General features: G+C 41.7%; 2 protein-coding genes across 5 annotated transcripts; one reads left to right on the forward strand and one right to left on the reverse strand.

Moving 5' to 3' along the window:
* Positions 1-669: 669 nt before the first annotated feature.
* Positions 670-5,390, reverse strand: LOC139619987 (uncharacterized). Of its 2 annotated transcripts, XR_011690712.1 has the most exons (6): positions 5,028-5,390; positions 4,829-4,920; positions 4,694-4,744; positions 3,623-3,817; positions 2,522-3,542; positions 670-769 (listed from the first exon to the last, which is right to left on the reverse strand). XR_011690712.1 is itself a non-coding variant. In XM_071475085.1 (5 exons), exons 2-5 carry the CDS (start codon positions 4,890-4,892, stop codon positions 2,935-2,937), a joined length of 918 nt encoding a protein of 305 aa, XP_071331186.1. In that variant the 5' UTR covers positions 4,893-4,920; positions 5,028-5,390; the 3' UTR covers positions 2,454-2,934. The 2 variants fall into 2 exon arrangements, 1 of the variants encoding a protein (XP_071331186.1); XM_071475085.1 differs by lacking the exon at positions 670-769 and having other exon boundaries at positions 2,454-3,542.
* A 986-nt stretch (positions 5,391-6,376) lies between these two features.
* renbp (renin binding protein) lies at positions 6,377-16,869 on the forward strand. 3 transcript variants are annotated; one of them, XM_071475081.1, is made up of 11 exons: positions 6,377-6,535; positions 9,631-9,735; positions 9,853-9,928; positions 10,011-10,086; positions 10,960-11,138; positions 13,358-13,585; positions 13,786-13,867; positions 14,021-14,196; positions 14,357-14,488; positions 14,812-14,899; positions 15,957-16,869. In XM_071475081.1, exons 2-11 carry the CDS (start codon positions 9,635-9,637, stop codon positions 16,028-16,030), a joined length of 1,212 nt encoding a protein of 403 aa, XP_071331182.1. In that variant the 5' UTR covers positions 6,377-6,535; positions 9,631-9,634; the 3' UTR covers positions 16,031-16,869. The 3 variants fall into 3 exon arrangements, with proteins under 3 accessions (XP_071331182.1, XP_071331183.1, XP_071331184.1); XM_071475082.1 differs by having other exon boundaries at positions 6,384-6,535; positions 9,587-9,735; XM_071475083.1 differs by lacking the exon at positions 6,377-6,535 and adding an exon at positions 6,542-6,725.
* The last annotated feature ends 2,723 nt before the right edge of the window (positions 16,870-19,592 follow it).

Below are 19,592 nucleotides of genomic sequence, written 5' to 3' on the forward strand. Positions count from 1 at the left end.
GAAACAGTCCTACAGTGTGTGTTATATGGAACAGAAAGAGTGGGAGGTGCGTAGACATGTTCCAACCGCTGGCTGCTGTGGATGCTCAGAGATCAGCCGTGAAGTCATATGTGGATGTGGAAGTCTTTATTTCTCCTGGCAGGCAGATGAACAGTGAGATGACTGATGAGATAAGATGTGCTGTCACGTTTCGCTCGGGGCTGAATGTCGGTCTGAGCCTGGCTGATACCGAGGCTTCACACGCACAGTTGTTATCTTTCACATCCAGGTTAGTGTGTTTAACATTTATTGGCCTTTTCTGGTGGTGACATCGCTGATTTTTGCAAAAAGTGCATGAAAGAGCAGTTATTGAAAATTGCAGAACATAATAAAATTGAAATTGAAGATATTAAAGGACAATGTTAAGACTATTTTTGAGTCTTTTCTCTGCTGTTTCATCCACTTGTTTGACATTTCAGCAACAAAAAAAAATTTCTTCTGTTACAAATATCATTTTATATGTTTAGTATAGTTTTTGTTGCAAGTTCTGTAAATAAATATGATTGTTTCATCTTCCCAATACAACTGTGTGCATTTCCCTTCTTTTTCCAGGGCCCTGACAGAGGCTGTGGACACCAGGGGCTGTTTTTGACCAGCAAGCAAACCATTATATCCTCTCCTCCTGCAGGGACTCTGCTCAGTGGACTGCAGAAGCAGACTGTGGATGTCGAGATGAGGCTTTGCTGAAGTCAAACAGCGATGTGTAGCCGGTCAGCACCCCCTGCAGACGCTGCTGAAGCCAAACAGATGCTGTTTAAAGGAGCATTAGCTGCAAAACTCAAGATGTTAACGACTTCTTGGAGCTTCCTCGAGGCCCGGACCAACTGCCAGCTCTGAGAAGTGTTTACATCGAAACATTCAGGCCCAACACACTCTAGTGGCATTTTCTCCTTCCTGTTGACATTCAGCCAATTCACTTACACTGCTGTCATTTTGGATAATCAGGTTTTCCCCTCTTTGGAGAAAATGGCTGTGAGTGGAAGCAGATGCTGCCGTGGTAGCACTGATCCCCGAGCTCAATCATGTCTATTAGGACACTGCGATGATGGATGTCTGCTGCTCCCCCACTTATCTCCCCCCATCATCACCAGCCAGGCAGTTGGCTGTGTAATATGATCAATTATGCCCTGAAAAGAGTATTAATTTGAAAATATGAAACTTTTCTGTCGGTGTCTTCAGGGAGCCTGCAGGGAGAGCTGTGGATGTTGTCAGCTGCAGAGTGAGCTCCACCCAGTGGACAGAGAGAGCGAGTGCAGGCTGTGAGGGTCGGTACCAGCCGATGATCTGTGATTTATGTCTAATTTAAAAACGAAAAAATGTAAACCTGTCATTTGTTTCGAAATCAAAACGATGTCAGACTCAGCACCATGGTTGTTGCCCAGATGCCATGAGCCAACTGAGTGACGATGTGTTCAGGGGAAACATTTGTGCAGGTGATTGAATGTCCAGCAGTGGTAAAACTCAGCTGTTCATTAGTTTCTGTATATTACAATTATAAAATACTTTCCATTGTAATCACTTGCAGATGATAAAACACTGGATAATGTCAGCTAAGAGTCCGATTTAACTTTCTGTTCTCTTTACCCACAGGCAGCTAAGACACCAAGCTTTGCTCGCCACCTTTAGTGAAGTGAACTGACCTTTACTTTTTCTAGGCCAATGAAACAAAGACAAGATGTTGGGCCTTTCCACAAAAGGCAGGTCAACATGTCGAGTGCTTTTGTGGCATTTTAACTATACTTTAGAATTTTTCAGGTTGAAACTACAAACTGGATCCTTTCTGCCCTTTTTATGTGCACACACACCCCAATAGATGCTGTTTGCAGACAGTGCAGGAGATCTATCGCTGACTGACCAATGGGAAGTCATGACGTCAGGTCATGTGACAGATATTGGTTAGGTATTGGTAAAGTAGAACCCTTTCCTCTGTCATTTTATTTCATGTCTTTTCATTTAAACACTTTCCACCTGTTCAATTTAGCTTTTAATTATCTATTTATTCATTTGAATGATTTCCCTGTTTTAACTCCCTATCTTATATTAGTCAAAGCATTTTGAGCTGTATTCTGTGTATGAAAAGGGCTATATAGATAAAGTCTATTATTATTATTTTTACCTTGATGACGTGTTTCCCTGTCACAGGAGCATATCACCTGCAGCTGTTTCTGTTTCTACTTGTCTTTTTTATAATATCAAAAACTGATCTGCTGACTAAAGAGCAAAGAATTATGTCCATATCTGGCCAATCAGACTTGTTTTTACAGAAGAACAGTGCCAATAATGAGGCTCCACACATTGTATTTCTTATAATTCCTCACAATAAAAGCATCCAGTTGGTTTACCAGTAGAAAGCTTGTGCTATGAAGCAGTAATAGCAGGAAGGTTAAAGTGATCAGTGAACAGTAAAACAGAGCTGGTATCTGACAGGAACACAGTTTACATTTTAATTACGAGAAGAAAAAGGTTGTTAACACCACTTTACCCAAGCGTCAGTCCCAGACAGAGACAGGAGGTTACCATCTCCAGCTGTGGGTCACATGCTGACGTCTGAGCCAACTCAACATCCTCTGAGAAACCTTCCCGTCAGTATTAAACAACCCTGAGCTGACGGGTAGGTTGGAGTGTACTGTATGAAGAAATCACTGACATCAACATATGAGCTGAAGCAACATAGAGCCTGTGTTTCCTCATCCTGTCTGAGTCAGAGGAGTCAGAAGAGGAAGTGTAGTGTCCAAACCCTCCAGTGCTTCAGGGTGTTTGAAGCATTTGAGTCCTGACATTTCATTACAAAGCATAATTATTTATACAGCTTCACTCAGACAAAAGAAGAAAGGGCTTTGGTTCTCTGTTTCTAACCATCACAGAGCTGCGTCAAAGTTTAACGTGATGCTCAGTTCAGGTGGTGAGAAGTTCTGTCATCTTATTTGTAATTTTCATGAAACCATACAAACAGATGAACATCACCAGGGCATTTCCTGCCAATATGTAGACCAGTGTGGTGGTCCAGAAGGCAAATAGGTACACAGTCCTGTCACAGTAAGGCACTACACCCAGGACATGGTGTCCTTGTGGTGCCTTCAGGTGCTCTCTGTGCGTCCCATTGCTGATGTAGATGCTGGCCAAAGTCTGAATCAGTTTTCTGAGAGTCTGGTTGTTATTGATCATCTGGGTGTGGTTAAGGTTTGGAAGGCTCTGGCTCTGGCTCTGGCTCTGGTTCAGGTTCAGGCTCTGGTTCAGGCTCTGGCTCTGGTTCTGGTTCAGGTTCAGGCTCTGGTTCAGGCTCTGGCTCTGGCTCTGGTTCAGGTTCAGGCTCTGGTTCAGGCTCTGGCTCTGGCTCTGGTTCAGGTTCAGGCTCTGGTTCAGGCTCTGGCTCTGGTTCTGCAGGGTGGGGCCCAGCTTGTTACCAGGTGCAGTGGGAGGGTAGATGCTGGTGTTGACTCTGCTGTGGATGGTGATGTTCTTGTTGTAGTTGGGTGGATACACAGAATAAACCTGGTAACTACCTGAGGACAGAGAGAGACTCAATGAATGGATGAATAGATGAATGAATGAACACAGTCAGAGACTCTCACGTGTCATTTACCAAAGAAGAACCAGATGAAGGCAAACAGGACCAGGCTCAGGACCAACACAGTCCAGATCTTGTTGCCTGTTTCTAATGGGCAGAGGAAGTTTGGCACAGCGATCAGGCCCATCAGCAGCAGAGCCAGTATCCCGCACACCAGCACGTACACTGGGATAACTGGTGCAGCTGGACACTCATACACGTTCACTGCACCTGTTTACAAAGAGAAGCGTTCAGAAAACTGCTCCTACAAATGCTGAAGTGGAGTAAAGTCATTTATTCCTTTTATGGAAGTCAGAGGCTGCCAAGATTGAAAATATATTATTTGATTTAACTTGGATTTTATATTTGTATCCACATGATGTATAATAAAATTTGAAGAAAAAAAAAATGATTTACATGCTTTTAAAATGTATAACTACTGCCAAAATTCATTCATTCATTTTCAGTGTAATTGTAAACGTAACATGGCCACAATAATATTGTAATTTAATGTAAAACTGATTTTTATTAACATTTTCAAATTGAGAGCAAAAAAGACTTTTAGATTTAAATTTTAAATTATATCCAGAGTTTAATTACTTTCTAATAAAACAGTAAATAGAAAGTTATTCATATAATGAACACCTTGACTAAATCTCCTGTTGGGGCTGTTTGTCCTCAAACTAATTTAAATCTGACATAAAATCTAAATCAAAAAGGGGATGTGGTTTAAAGCAGCAAAAGAATCCATCGTCCAAACTAAGCCATCGCATTTCTCTTTTGATTTATTTATCAAAACATGGCAAACTTCCATAGCTGCACCTACTCGTCAAGTAAATAATAAGGGAACATGAATTTCATTTAGATTCAGTTTCATTCAAATTCAGTCATAGCAGAGATTACAACAATTTAAAACCCACTTTATATGATGTGTACACAGAATTTATTTTACCACAGTTTTGTTCCTCTTTGTTTAAGGTGTTGAAACGTGCAGAGCAGCAGAAAGGATTTGAAAACATGTAAAAACCACATTCCTGCCTCTCACCACGATGGTTCACTGTGTAACTGTAAGGTTCAACAGAAAAGACGTTTCAGAGGCTCACTTACCTATCGTGATCTGGGCAACTGGAAGAGCTGCTACAAAGAGAGTGATGATTCCTGAGGGAGGATGCAGAGAAGTCAAATTCAGTCTTTACAAATCTAGTTGTTCTCATTCTTTGCTTGTTTTCTCCATTTACTTACCTGCAATAAAACCACCTATACTGAGGAAACTGCACAAACATTTCCACTGGACGTTTCCTGCCATACTGACACACACAGCAGTCTACAGTGATCTGAGGGGAAAGACAGAGATCTGCTCCATCACCACAGGTAAACAAACTGACACTGCCGCGTTAAAAACTTGTTAATGAGATAAACTGAAGAGGTAAATGCGTCTTACCACCCGTCCTGCGCTGGGTCTGTTCAAACACCTGAGAGTCAGTTGTCTGTGTCTCAACTCTTCAGTGAGTCTCTGAAGAGATGTGTTCACGAAACTCATTGCAACACCTCAGGAGAGAGTGTGTAAGTGAGGATTTTCCTCTGTTGAGTCGACATCACAACATCACAGCAACACTTCACCAACACCACTGCCACAACCGGACTTTGTGAGGCCTTTTTCATACATGCAATGTAACACAAACACAGAATAAAAGCATCACACACAGACTGATAAATTACAAAGTTATTAATAAAAACATAATTAAAAAATAAGACATTAATCACAGGAAATGAGGAAACATTATCATCAATCTCACAAATTTGCTTTGAGGAGACTGGAAAGCAAAGATTTAGATAAAATGATGAAATATTAAAAATAAAGGAGATATTTTGAAGTGATTAAAACCAGAGATAAAAATTAGTAATAAAATAAATAAGGAAATTAAAAGGAAAATCATCCAGAATCTAGAATAAAAGGAACATAAAACAGCCTAAAATGTATAAATAAATATAGAAATAAAAGTTTTATTAAATTCAGTTAAAGTTAACTGAGTTGACATAATAAATTTTTGAGTTTGCTTTTAAATGCTACTACTGATGCTGATCCCAGCAGCAGGAGGCCATAAAAAGGAAATCTCTCCTTGTAAATAAAAATACATTTATGTGGGTTGTTTACATAAAAAAAGTTAATATTTTAAGTGTATAAAACAGAGAAGCAGATGGTCTAACAAACCTGTTCTGGTTTTATGGAGATGTGTGGGATAAATACTGGCCCAAACAATATCGCAGCAGCTAATGTTGATTCCATATAATCCTGTTATTTCCTGATAGAAATGGCACGTTCATTACAATAACCACTGAAACTAATTACAAATCAACAAACATTATATTTCTTGATTGCTTTTCTATCTTCTACCTTGTGGATGTAGGTGAGTGATGCTTGGTCACATGACCAGTCACATGACATGTGTTTGGGTGCGCATTTTAGTTAAATAAAACAATAATAATAATAATAATAATAATAATAATAATAATAATAATAAAGAAAGACAGAAAAGTATTTGAGGTGGCCCTGCTCCTGTATTCTTCACCGGTGTGAGGCTGCTTGTGTGACTGTGGCCAACATGGCGGACAGTCCTCAGGTGTTAAACAGCTGACAGTCACCTGAGCGGGCTTGAAACAGCTGAGACACCGTCACGGCTCTAAATAAAAACACGTCTTTTATTAATATAAACTCACGTCATGTTTTATATGAACTGGTTTTGTTTACGTTTTTTTCACACGTCACACACACGTAGGACGCGTCCCCTGAAAGTGACGCATCTGCGGGTGGAGAACAGGAAGTGGAACCGAAGATCAGCAGACAGCAGGAGCGCCAGCGGGACCGGGACCCCGGAGCCCTGGTCATGTGACCCGCTCACCACCGCCTGGACACAGCTCCTGCCGCCTGAGCCTCACCTGGATCTGCAGGTGAGAGTCCGCTGAAGCGCGATCAGCTGGAGACGCAGCTGCTTGTGGCTGACAGAGGATTTTATTCTCACTTTTAATAAGACCAACGAAGAAGAGTCCGCCGATCTGCGTCTCTGCCTCTCCGACTGATTATCGATTATTGATGGAGAAACGTTCGTCCTGCAGAGACGAGGCGGCAGTTTTCCGGGTTGTGAGTCCAGTCTTCAGCTCTGACCTCTCATGAACAACATACACAACTTCTGTCTGATTAAAATCTGTCGAATTTGTCTTTACTTCAGTAAACGCAGTAATCAAAGTATTGAAAAGTAGAAATACTCTGAAGTCGTAAAAGTGCAGCGTCTGCCGGAGCTGCAGGCTGGTGTCACTCACCTCATGTTACTGAAGGTGTGTTTTCATGTGAGCAGCATTAATGATGGAGGCTGCTTCAGCTGCGATCACTCAGTGAAACCTGTTTCCTTATTCGGCTGGATGTGGATGGATATGGACGAAGTTAATGTAATGAGACCTGATTATTGTGTCCATCTGGAGATGTTTGCATTGATGCTGCATGAATCCTTGAAGCGTTGGGGGCTGTTATATATCATATGTTATATATCATATGTTATCAGAATCAGAATCAGAATCAGTTTTATTGCCAAGTATGTTTTCACATACAAGGAATTTTTCTGGTGATTGGTGCAATTGATCAGCAACAGTGGGGCTCTCTAGCCTTGTTGATGAGGCTAATAGCAGATGGGAAGAAGCTATTTTTGTGGCGAGAGGTTTTGGTCCTGAAGGACCGCAGCCTCCTGCCAGAGGGGAGTGTCTCAAAGAGTTTGTGTCCAGGGTGGGAGGAGTCAGCTACAATCTTCCCTGCACGCCTCAGAGTCCTTGAGGCGTACAGGTCCTGGAGGGATGGAAGATTGCAGCCAATCACCTTCTCAGCAGAGTGGATGATACGCTGCAGTCTGTTATTGTCCCTCTCCGTGGCAGCAGCGTACCAGATGGTGATGGAGGAGGTGAGGATGGACTCAATGATGGAGGTGTAGAAGTTCACCATCATAGTCCTTGGCAGGTTGAACTTCTTCAATTGCCTCAGGAAATACATCCTCTGCTGAGCTTTTTTGATGAGGGAGCTGATGTTTAGCTCCCATTTGAGATCCTGTGTGATGGTGGTTCCCAAGAAGCGAAAATGCTCCACGGTAGCCACGGGGGAGTCACACAGGGAGATGGGGGTGGGTGGGGCTGGGCTCTTCCTGAAGTCCACTATCATTTCCACTGTCTTCAGAGCGTTTAGCTCTAGGTTGTTCTGCCTGCACCAGGTCACCAGACGGTCAGTCTCCCACCTGTAGGCAGACTCATCGCCATCAGAGATGAGTCCAATGAGAGTGGTGTCGTCTGCAAACTTCAGGAGCTTGACAGACTGATGGCTGGAGGTGCAGGTGTTGGTGTACAGGGAGAAGAGCAGAGGAGAAAGAACGCAGCCTTGTGGGGATCCAGTGCTGATGGTCTGGGAGTCAGACACGTGCTTTCCTAGCTTCACGTGCTGCCTCCTGTCAGCACGTGAACATATATCATATGTTATATATCATATGTTATATAGTGTTTTTCTATATAACATTTTAGGCTAACCTGTCATTGTAGCTGGATAAAGATGTGCGTTCTGTGGCTGTAGATGTCTCTTTGGGGCCCTTTTATAAAGACCTACCTTGATGAGTGCCTGAACTTAAGTAGATAGATGGATAGATAGATAGATAGATAGATAGATAGATAGATAGATATTTTGTTTATCCCCTTGGGGAAAAATCAATTGTCCAGCAGCTTTCACATATATGCAGTTTAGATATAAAATAAGACAGTGGACAATAAGACGGGTTAAAAGAGCAGTCGGATGCTCCATAAACAAAGATGCTCAGTTTTGAGAGATGGTATTTATTTATTATGTTAACTGATGCTGTTTTTCATGGTGTGTTAATCCCTACATGCTGACCCACATGTGCCCTGTGACATGTCAGAGTGCATCTTTGTACGTAACCTATGGATCTGATTTGTGTAACGTGTGTAAAGTGTTAATCTACTACATAAGCAGTAACCAGCTGTTAAACAAATGATGACCCCTATGAAATGAAGTGAAATGGAAATATTCAAGTACAGGTACCTCAAAGTTGTATTGAAGTACGTGACTTAAATTACTCTCCACCACTGCTGATGTGCTCCTGCTTTTACTGTTTCAACTCAGGGGCTCGAAATCTTTCCAGAAACAGAGTCTCTCACTGGTTAATCCTCACAACGCACTGTCAGCGTTTCTTATGTGGCGTTAATGTTTAATTCTGATGATAAACAGTCGACATGTGCGATCAGAGAATAATTAACTGGGCAAAGACGCTCGACTTACTGTAGAATGAGTCAGTGATGAGCTCAGAGCACGGAGCCGTTACACAGGATTGATTCAGTCTCAGTTCCTGTTCCATTAAGTGTAGAGCAGTGGTTCCCAACCTGTGGGCTGGGGCCCACCAGTGGGCCGACAAATCATTTGCAAAACACTACGATTTTGTTGAAAAGATATGTGTGTATATATATATATATATATATATATAACATCTTTTTTAAATGTGACCTGCAGCCTGACCTGTGGAGTGTGTTATAGAGCTTCCATGTATCCTGAAATATGTTAAAAAACATTTTAACAATAAGCCAATGACAGATACTTTTCCGTTGCTGCCCCCGAACCACATCATGTACCTGTTTGCTGTCTCAGTGTGATCACGTCCATGGCAAAAACTGGAGAATCAAAATGGAGAGCAGGTTAACAACAGGAAGAGTAAAAAGGAAAGAGTCAGAGACAGATGGTGAATCGACACCTGATCTCTCCACTGTCAAACAAACCAGAAAAACTGAGCTTCCTCTGCTTTCAGCTCAGTTCTGAATGCTTGTTATCATTGAAATAAAAAGTGATCAGAGAGGATATAATTTGGCCTCCGTATCGTTACGGTGTTGGGTGTGAGCCGCCCACATTTTCAAGTCAGCCATGAGTTGGAAAAGGTTGTGAACCACCGGTGTGGTGTATTCCAGATTATACCGTCCACCACCACCTGACGTGTGTGTTCTTCTGACAGAACCATGTCTGTGGTGAAGCTGGAGGAGATTCGGGAGCGGATTCGCACAGAGCTGGATAACGTCGTGGACTTCTGGCTCAAACACTCTCATGACACCGTCCACGGGTACTGTAGTTCACTGTAGTTGTGCTTTTGAAATGAAAACATTGTCTGTGCGATCAACCTGCAGGCCAGGCGGTGCGTGTCCACCTGACGAGCTTGACTCTCTGCTTCCTGTTTCAGAGGCTTCTTCACCTGTATTGGGAGAGATGGGACGGTTTATGATGAGCTCAAGTACGTCTGGCTGCAGGGGCGACAGGTAGGCTACGCCTCGGGGCGGGCGGAGGCGGTGTGCCCTGGTCATCAGATGTCATGTGAGTAAACCGGCCTGTTTCCTTCAGGTGTGGATGTACTGCCGCCTGTACCGGACCATGGATCGCTTCCGCAGGCCTGAAATCCTTGAAGCTGCAAAAGCTGGTGAGTAGAAGTGTTAAGATCCAGACCAGCGTCAGTAAAGTTCAGAGTGACTTTCATGACGTCTGTCTTTCACGGATTTAAATGTGGAAACTGGAGGAGATCATCAGAATTTCAGTAACTTGAGACTTGAACATGTGATTTTTCCCACCGCTGACATGAACCCAAACTGGACCAGACCCATGAAGCAGAGTAAAGCTCTCTGAGACTGCACACTTTGGTGCTTTGAGCTAAATGCTAATGTCAGAATGCTAACACGCTCTCAGTGACATGCTGATTTTTAGCAGGCGTCTCGTTCTCCATGTTCTCCATGTTCTCCATGTTCTCCATGTTCTCCATGTTCTCCATGTTCTTTTTTGAACAAACTGGAGACACTAATTAGTTCTTTGCTGTTGATTCAGGTGATTTGATGCCATTAAATTTCCACCTTAAAATTTAGTGTTTTGTTGTTGTTAAGGTGGAGCTTTTGTTTAATGTGAAATTTCACACATCCATGAGTAAATGTTTGCAACAGGTGGTGAAACACGCTGTTCCAGGTGATTAATGACGTTAATGACTGTCATGTTTGCTCTGTGCTCTCTGCTAATTATCGACAAGGCTCAGAAACGTTCCCGACCTGCAAAGTGTTTCTTTTATTGGAGGAAAAAAAACGGGAGTGCTTTAACTTTACCATCATCACTAACCCTTTAAAAGGGTTTTACAGCAGCAGGAACACAGGTTCTTTTACCTGAGAGATAAGATTGTTGTCGTGTTTGAATAAAACTATAACAAACACATGTAACGGGTCTTTCATGAAGTCATGGGTGTTATGAATTCATGTCTTCGCACTGATGTGTCTGATGAAAAGCTGCTGTTGTGGTGTTGTTGTGTGTGCAGGAGCAGTGTTCCTCAGGCGGTTTGCTCGTGTGTCCAGCAGCAGCGCTCAGTGGAAATGTGCCTTCTGCTTGACAAGAGATGGTAAAGCAGTCAAGGTTCAGAGGACAATATTCAGTGAGTGTTTCTACATCATGGCCATGGATGAACTGAGCAGAGTCACCGGTGACGAGGACACACAGGTATCAATGAAAAATGATCTCTACTGTCTCTGCACCGAGCTCAAAGCTCCACATCGTTTTTGGGTTGAACAGCTCCTGTGATGTTTATTCAGGTTTCTGGCTGCAGGATTGATATTTGATAATAATAATAATAATAATAATAATAATAACTTTATTTAAATATTCAGAACAGAGTTACAACATGCCGTATGTACATGAAAACAGAATAAAGCATTAAAAGACACAGAGAAAAGAGATAAAGTGTCAGTTAGCAAGTCGAGTATAGTGGTCGAGAGCTCTGAGATAGAAGAAGGTGTCAAACCACACAGAGAATTAAAAGTGATAATAATGTATTTTAAACTCAATCCTAAGAAACACAGGCAGCCAGTGTAGGGAGGATTAAATAGGTGTAACAGGATCACAGTTTGTGGAGCTTTAGGAGTCGACAACAAGGAGATTTTTGGGAGTTACAGGAGTGGTGATAATTCATAGATGATAAAAACATGATTGGAGCAGAAACAAGATATGAGGAGATGCTGTGTTGTGTTTGTGGATAATATGTCCCAGTGGAAACATGGTTACTGAGAACAACAGGGGACCAGGTACAGAGCCTTGGCCGACGCCACAGGTCAGTGAAGAGGCGTCAGCGTTCTGACAAAAGCTCAGTTTGATAAATATGATGTAAACAGTGTAAAGCAGCTTCTCTGATGACAACCAGTCTTCAAGGAACAAAACAGCACAGGATCACATGATCACAGGATCAGAGGATCACATGATCAGCTACATCAGACATCAGACAATAAACCTGAAACCTGAAAAGTAGAATCCAAGCATCAGCTGTGGGTAAAACATAATTAGTTACTATAAATTAAATTGTGTATTATTCAAAGATAGAAATCACAAGTTCTTGGTTTGTTAGTTTTGGTTCAGTTTTTGTCAAACACTGATATTTGATGATGTTTGGAACAACTATTGATCAGATTTCCATAAAATATGGTCTGAAAATGCCTGGACTCAAAGGTAACTGACGCTCCTGATCTTTCCTGCTTCATCATTTAGTGACATGCACAATGCAGTATTCTGGAGCGATTGCTTTGGGTTTTAGCTTCATGAACAGACCTCCTCTGTTGTAGATGTGATTAATGAGGCAGATTCAAAGTGACACAGCTGTGCTATACCAGATGTTCCATGTGTTGTGTTTATGGGACTTTAATGCTGACTGTGTATAAACAGAAACAGATGTGAAACTCGTCAAGATAAAAGTAGTTCCCCAAAAATCTCATTTTGACTTTGTTGAGACAAACTGAAGATTTTCATGATAATGTCACTTCATCAGAGCCAGAACAATATAACACAGTGACATGTTTGAAGGAGTCCAGTGAATAAAGACCTTATCTGAAGTGATGTATGAAAATGTACCTACAGCAAATTCATAATATTCATTTTACTTTGTATATTTTGTACTTTGTTGTCAATCTACAGGTGAATTTTCAAACTAAATTTTTTCTTATTCTTAACAAACTATTAATTAGACTGTGGTGTTCTTCAGTTTGAATTCATAAAAAATGTTTAAACTAAAAAACAAAACCATGCAGAGACAGACATTTCACAGTGGTGTGAATAAGTAAAAACAACTCATTTCTGAAGCCCGGTTTCATTATCACAGTCCAGCAGACGTCCATGGCACATGACAATGAACGCTCCGCTCATGTGTTATAAGGTTCCACTTGATTTATCCACACATCTGTGTGCATTTTCAGCGCAGTCTGTTTGTGCAGTGTGTGTGTGTGTGTGTTGTGCGCTCGCCTGTGTCAGCTCATGTGACTCTCTTGTCCTTAAAGTAACAGTGAAACACTGCACCACTGACTTCAGACCAGGTTCTTGTTGGTCAGTCACTTTCTGCTGCCTCAAGATAACAAAGCGCCAATAATGTGTCTGACTACACCTCATTTTAAGACCAACACACCCGTGGGTGCTCAGCTGGACGACAGGAAATGATTGATGAACAGTCAGGGATGAACTGAAGGATGTGTTCCTCTGGGAAACAGGATTTATGGGAATCCATCCCATAGTGGTCGAGATGTTTCAAATGTCAACATCGTGGTGGTGACAGATGAGAAGTCAAGGGATCATAAAAGTCCTTAAGGTTCATCCTCTGGGGACTGTGAATATTTTTAGTCATTTATTCATTCATTCATTCATCATCATCCCATCATCACGCTGCTCTGTTGTGTTTCCAGCTGGAGGCTGAGCAGATGATGGCGCAGCTGATCCACTGGGTTCGAGTGGACTCGTCAGGCCTGGGCCGGCCCCAGCTTCCCGGGGACGCTCCCACCAACAGCATGGCAGTTCCCATGATGCTGCTGTGTCTGGTGCGTCAGCTGACTGAGGGCCGGGGTCAGGAGGTGGTTCAGAAGTACAGAGAGCTGGGCAGCTGGTGTGTACAGCAGATTCTGCAGCACATTCAGGTACGAAGGTGCAGGATGTTAAAGTGACAGGCCAGATATTCATATTTAGTTTGTGATTTGAAGTTTGTGTCCGTGCTTCATGAAGCGATGAGATGTAGGTCGGTTAGTTCATGGTGTCTCTGAACAGTTGAACAGGGTTAGGGTTAACAAAGATGGTCCAGTTAATATGCTGAAACATCTTTTTACTTCTTCTGTAACAGAGAGACGGCACAGCTATTTTAGAGAACGTGTCACTGGACGGAGCAGAGCTGCCGGGCTGCCAGGGCCGACTGCAGAACCCAGGTAAACACTGCGCTGCCTGCTGACCAGTCAGCCAGATAACAGCAGAGAGCACAGAGAGTGCTTGAGGAAGCTACGGTCGAACTGTTTCTTCCTGTTCTCAGTTGCCTACCTCAGCGTTTTCTCTTTCTTTCATGCTGACCTGTGCTGACTCAGGCCATGCCCTGGAAGCAGGCTGGTTCCTGCTTCAGTACAGCACAGAGTGGGGGGACGAGGAGCTCCAGAGGACTGCCATTAACAAGTTTGTGGAGCTGCCTTATCAGTGTGGCTGGGATAAAGAGCATGGTGGCCTCCTCTATTTTCTGGATGTGGATGGTCACTGCCCCACACAGGTGATTCAGTCATCTACAGAATACACACGATAGGGTTTTCATTTAGGGATTGGATGCTTTTTACATTTTCCTTGAAATGGTAGATATTGTTTGTATTTGGTTGATCTCTAAGTTTTATTTTTTTTTAATGGCTGTCTGACTCTGCTGTGTATCCAACTAGTTGGAGTGGAGCATGAAGCTGTGGTGGCCTCACTGTGAGGCTCTCATCGCCTTCCTGATGGCCTACAGTCAAACCAAGAAGCCCGAGCTGCTGGACAGATTCTCTGAGGTTTATGAATACACCTTCAGCCATGTGAGTTCTCACTGCAGGCACAATAGGATGGCTGCACTTATCATCGCTTAGTTTAAAGGTCCATATACAGTAGTACAGAGGTAGATGTCCATGTGTTTTTTTTACCTTGCAGCCCCTGTGATATTAACTGTATTGCAGTTTTGATACTATTTCGATATATCAATTATTCAGCCCTCAGTCAAAGATCACTTGTTTATGTAGCTGACTCGATCTTTGACACTTGAAACATGTTTATTTTCTTAATATACAAAACACATGTATCTGTATATTTGAATGCACTGCAGTTCTAGTAATATAATGTACATGTGCCTGATTGTGTGCAGTTTCCTGATGCTAAGAGCGGTGAGTGGTTTGGCTATTTGACACAAGAAGGGAAAGTAGCACTGGATTTTAAAGGAGGCCCCTTTAAAGGTAAGAACATAACTGAGATGTGGAACTGACTGAATGTTAAAGAAAAAGAGAAAAACAGTCAAATAACTTGAAAATGAAAGTTATGAGTGATGCTCATCATCTTTGCTGCAGGCTCCAGGCTGCAGTAGCTGCTACTAGCATAATGTACCTGACTCTCGGACGAGACTGTCAGTGGTCAGGTTGCATTGTGGGTAACAAAAGCACCAGGTTTTGACAAGGAAGAAGAATGTGTGGAATAAAAAAGATGACATTTCTGGTTCTGCTGCATCAATTTAAATCCTTTCTTTTTTCTCTGTCCATCATTAGTCTGGTAATGTCACAGGAGTACTAACAACTTGTATGTTACTGTGGGTGAGATAACAGAAAAGTGTATTTTCCAAAATACAAATACAAATGCACTGACAACCATATTAATTTCAGTACTATCTAGTTTTCATCACAGCGCTGGCACCTTCACATGTTTATACTTATATGATATAAAATTTTACCAGCTCATGAAACTAACCTAAAAAGTGTCTTTACCACAGTTGAATAATATTTGTGAATCAGTATCAACTGAGTAACAGAAGGTTAAAAAAAAAAAAAAAAAAAAAAGTCGATGTTGCGGAGTCAGAGATTTTTTTTTTTTCTGTTCCATGCATTATTCTTCTTTGTCCAATACTGGTTCCTACATTACCCACAATGCAGCTGGAATTAATAATCATAATTAAGTTGGAGATTCAGGTGTGTATTATGCTAGTAGCAGCTAGCATAACCTGGAGCCAGCAGCAGAGATGAGGAGCGGTGTCCAGAGCTCTCGTGAGTTTTTTACTTTTCAAACTTGTCGTCTTCATCCAACTGACAGTGACTCAAGTGACATCACTCAAGGACGTTTATCAGACACAAAAAGCTTTATACAACTCTTTTCACATATGCAGCAGAGCTCCCCAGAACCTGGAAATCATTTCCCTTTATACTGTGGTGCATAAAGTATAAACAAACACATTCCTGCTCAGTGACCCTGGAGCCTCAGGGGCCCTGGGGCCCGTAAGATAACGGTTTCTCTTCTCTTCTTCAGGGTTCTTCCATGTGCCTCGCTGCCTGTACATGTGTGAGCGTGTCCTGGACGATCTGCTGGCGAAGAAGGACTGAGCGCTCTGACGTGGATTTTATAATAATGGGACTGATTCCGATTTGTGGATGTGTTCAATAAATCAAACCATAATAATCAGGTTATAAAGCGAAATTGCACTAATTTTCAAATATGCATTTCTGTAAAGTTACTTATCTCACCTCAACACAAATGTCACTGAGCTGCTCATAGGATTTGTTGGAAAGTTTTATTACAGCACAACTGCTGCAAACAGGAAATAGTCTTTTTGATATGTCCTCTGGCACCAGTGGCAGTTTGTGTTAACATTAATATAAGACACCTTTCAGCATTAGGATGAAATCATTTCTCCTATAAGTTGCTAAGTAGATACCATCTGATGAGTTTCTGAATGTAATGAATTTTGTGAGCTGCTCAGTGACTAAAATGGCCAAACTATAGGAAGATACCTAATGTTACAGTCCTGCATCGGGGCATATAGTCATATAGGCTCACACTGGTGTCTATATGCAGTTTAGATTTTCACTTCACCTGGCTGCTTCCGCACAAATACAGGAGGAAGCTCAGAAACACCTCAACGTCCTGGATCGATCCCGGAATCGACATTGTCACCAAAATACCTTTATATTGTGCCTTCTACATGCACACTGACCTTTTAAAGAACATGTATCTTTACATCCTATTCATTCCAGACTGGACTGCTGGTCTATCATACGAGTGAACTGTAACGAATGTCAGAAAAATTAAAGCTACACTATCTGACTTCTAGTTACATGCTTGGCATCTGTAGACTTGCAGGCCGGTAAATGTTCATTATACATTATACATTGTATTTTGAAATATTATAGCTGATGATTAAATGTGAATATGATGCAAATTATTTAATTGCATTCATTTGTAATTAGTCAGTTAATGACATTGGTTTCAGGTATGACAGGTGACTGCAGGACATTTTGTGAAGACGCTGCATCATGGATCATAATCTAAACATGTAAGGTGCCTCAAACTTCAGCACAGTAGTGTGTATATACATGTATGGAATATATGCAAAGTAAAATAGACAACTGTGTATATATATTATAAACAAAATAGTCTTTTACCAGTAGAGGGCGTCACTGAGATGAAAATCTCTGTCACAGGAGTGTCCTGCCTGAGATACCAGAAATGTGTAATCAGGACGGTGGTGCAGAGTGAGCATGGTCATGTTTGTCTCAGTGGTAAAGGGACGGTCAACATTAGATAACTGGTTAGGCGGAACTTATGTTCAGGTTAACATCAGGGGAACACATATCTATGGGGGTACAGACTTCGCTTCCTGCAAAATCTTAGGCGTTAAAATCTAAGTCAAAAACTCAATATATGTTGATATTATATTATATATAAAAATCTAAGACCACTTTCCCAGAATGGGAGGATAGAAAAACATATAAGCATATACAAATGTTTATATGTATGTTCTTTTAATAAACTTGCATATATAAATTAATATATATCATTAACATATATGGCCGCAACATGTTAAATTATCAAATTTAATCCTATATTTTAATGTACGTACATATATACATTTTACTATGGGTAATTCATATGTTAAAATTTTATATCTTCATATGTACAGAGGATGTGATAATAATATAGGGGACATATACAGTGGGGCAAGAAAGTATTCAGTCAGCCACCAATTGTGCAAGTTCTCCCACTTAAAAAGATGAGGCCTGTAATTTTGAGAATGAGAAAAAAAAAAAAAAAAAAATCCAGAAAAATCACATTGATTTTTAAAGAATTTATTTGCATTTATGGTGGAAAATAAGTATTTGGTCAATAACAAAAGTTCATCTCAATACTTTGTTATATACCCTTCGTTGGCAATGACAGAGGTCAAATGTTTTCTGTAAGTCTTCACAAGGTTTTCACACACTGTTGCTGGTATTTTGGCCCATTCCTCCATGCAGATCTCCTCTAAAGCAGTGATGTTTTGGGGCTGTTGCTGGGCAACATGGACTTTCAGCTCCCTCCAAAGATTTTCTATGGGGTTGAGATCTGGAGACTGGCTTGGCCACTCCAGGACCTTGAAATGCTTCTTACGAAGCCACTCCTTCGTTGCCTGGGTGGTGTGTTTGGGATCATTGTCATGCTGAAAGACCCAGCCACGTTTCATCTTCAATGCCCTTGCTGATGGAAGGAGGTTTTCACTCAAAATCTCACGATACACAGCCCCATTCATTCTTTCCTTTACACAGATCAGTCGTCCTGGTCCCTCTGCAGAAAAACAGCCCCAAAGCACGATGTTTCCACCCCCATGCTTCACAGTAGGTATGGTGTTCTTTGGATGCAACTCAGCATTCTTTCTCCTCCAAACACGACGAAGTTGAGTTTCTACCAAAAAGTTCTATTTTGGTTTCATCTGACCATATGACTTTATCCCAATCCTCTTCTGGATCATCCAAATGCTCTCTAGCAAACTTCAGACGGGCCTGGACATGTACTGGCTTAAGCAGGGGGACACGTCTGGCACTGCAGGATTTGAGTCCCTGGTGGCGTAGTGTGTTACTGATGGTAGCCTTTGTTACTTTGGTCCCAGCTCTCTGCAGGTCATTCACTAGGTCCCCCCGTGTGGTTCTGGGATTTTTGCTCACCGTTCTTGTGATCATTTTGACCCCACGGGGTGAGATCTTGCGTGGAGCCCCAGATGGAGGTAGATTATCAGTGGTCTTGTATGTCTTCCATTTCCTAATAATTGCTCCCACAGTTGATTTCTTCACACCAAGCTGCTTATCTATTGCAGATTCAGTCTTCCCAGCCTGGTGCAGGTCTACAATTTTGTTTCTGGTGTCCTTTGACAGCTCTTTGGTCTTGGCCATAGTGGAGTTTGGAGTGTGACTGTTTGAGGTTGTGGACAGGTGTCTTTTATACTGATAACGAGTTCAAACTGGTGCCATTAATACAGGTAACGAGTGGAGGACAGAGGAGCGTCTTAAAGAAGAAGTTACAGGTCTGTGAAAGCCAGAAATCTTGCTTGTTTGTAGGCGACCAAATACTTACTTTACCGAGGAATTTACCAATTAATTCATTAAAAATCCTACAATGTGATTTCCTGGATTCTGTCTCTCATAGTTGAAGTGTAGCTATGATGAAAATTACAGGCCTCTCGTCTTTTTAAGTGGGAGAACTTGCACAATTGGTGGCTGACTAAATACTTTCTTGCCCCACTGTATAGCAACATCACTCCTGATATAGGGACATAGGCCTATATGTCATATATTACATTTCTGTATGGGTTTAGGAGGCAGAGGAAATATATCTTCACTTCTTTTTACTGGGTGAGGATAACATTCCTTTAACACTGCTCTAATAACTGCGCACATTTACTGCCACAAACGTCGACTCCTGCTGGACAGTCGCCTCAGCTGAGATGTCTGCGTACAAACCGTCTTCTTCAACCACATGATGCTTTTTTTTTTTTTTTTTTCAGAAAAAACATAACCAGACATTGCCAGAAATCATAAATCAGTTCATAAAAATGTTATACAGCCAGAGGTCTTTACAGATCACTTGCACAGGATTTCTCCATAATAGAGCACGTTTTGGCAGCCTTCTTATTTC

Source organism: Trachinotus anak, unplaced genomic scaffold (genome assembly GCF_046630095.1).
Source record: "Trachinotus anak isolate AG129_WGS33_773 ecotype Australia unplaced genomic scaffold, CSIRO_AGI_Tana_v1 ptg000004l, whole genome shotgun sequence".
NCBI lineage: Eukaryota > Metazoa > Chordata > Actinopteri > Carangiformes > Carangidae > Trachinotus > Trachinotus anak.

Excerpts from the sequence above, each read along its gene's own strand:
- LOC139619987 (XM_071475085.1), bottom strand. The coding sequence starts at position 4,892 with ATGGCAGGAAACGTCCAGTGGAAATGTTTGTGCAGTTTCCTCAGTATA. Across the intron at positions 4,745-4,828 it reads TATAGGTGGTTTTATTGCAG|GAATCATCACTCTCTTTGTA; the intron begins GTAAGTAAATGG and ends ATCCTCCCTCAG. Across the intron at positions 3,818-4,693 it reads AGTTGCCCAGATCACGATAG|GTGCAGTGAACGTGTATGAG; the intron begins GTAAGTGAGCCT and ends CTTTGTAAACAG.
- renbp (XM_071475081.1), top strand. The coding sequence starts at position 9,635 with ATGTCTGTGGTGAAGCTGGAGGAGATTCGGGAGCGGATTCGCACAGAG. Across the intron at positions 10,087-10,959 it reads CCTTGAAGCTGCAAAAGCTG|GAGCAGTGTTCCTCAGGCGG; the intron begins GTGAGTAGAAGT and ends TTGTGTGTGCAG. Across the intron at positions 14,197-14,356 it reads ATGGTCACTGCCCCACACAG|TTGGAGTGGAGCATGAAGCT; the intron begins GTGATTCAGTCA and ends GTATCCAACTAG.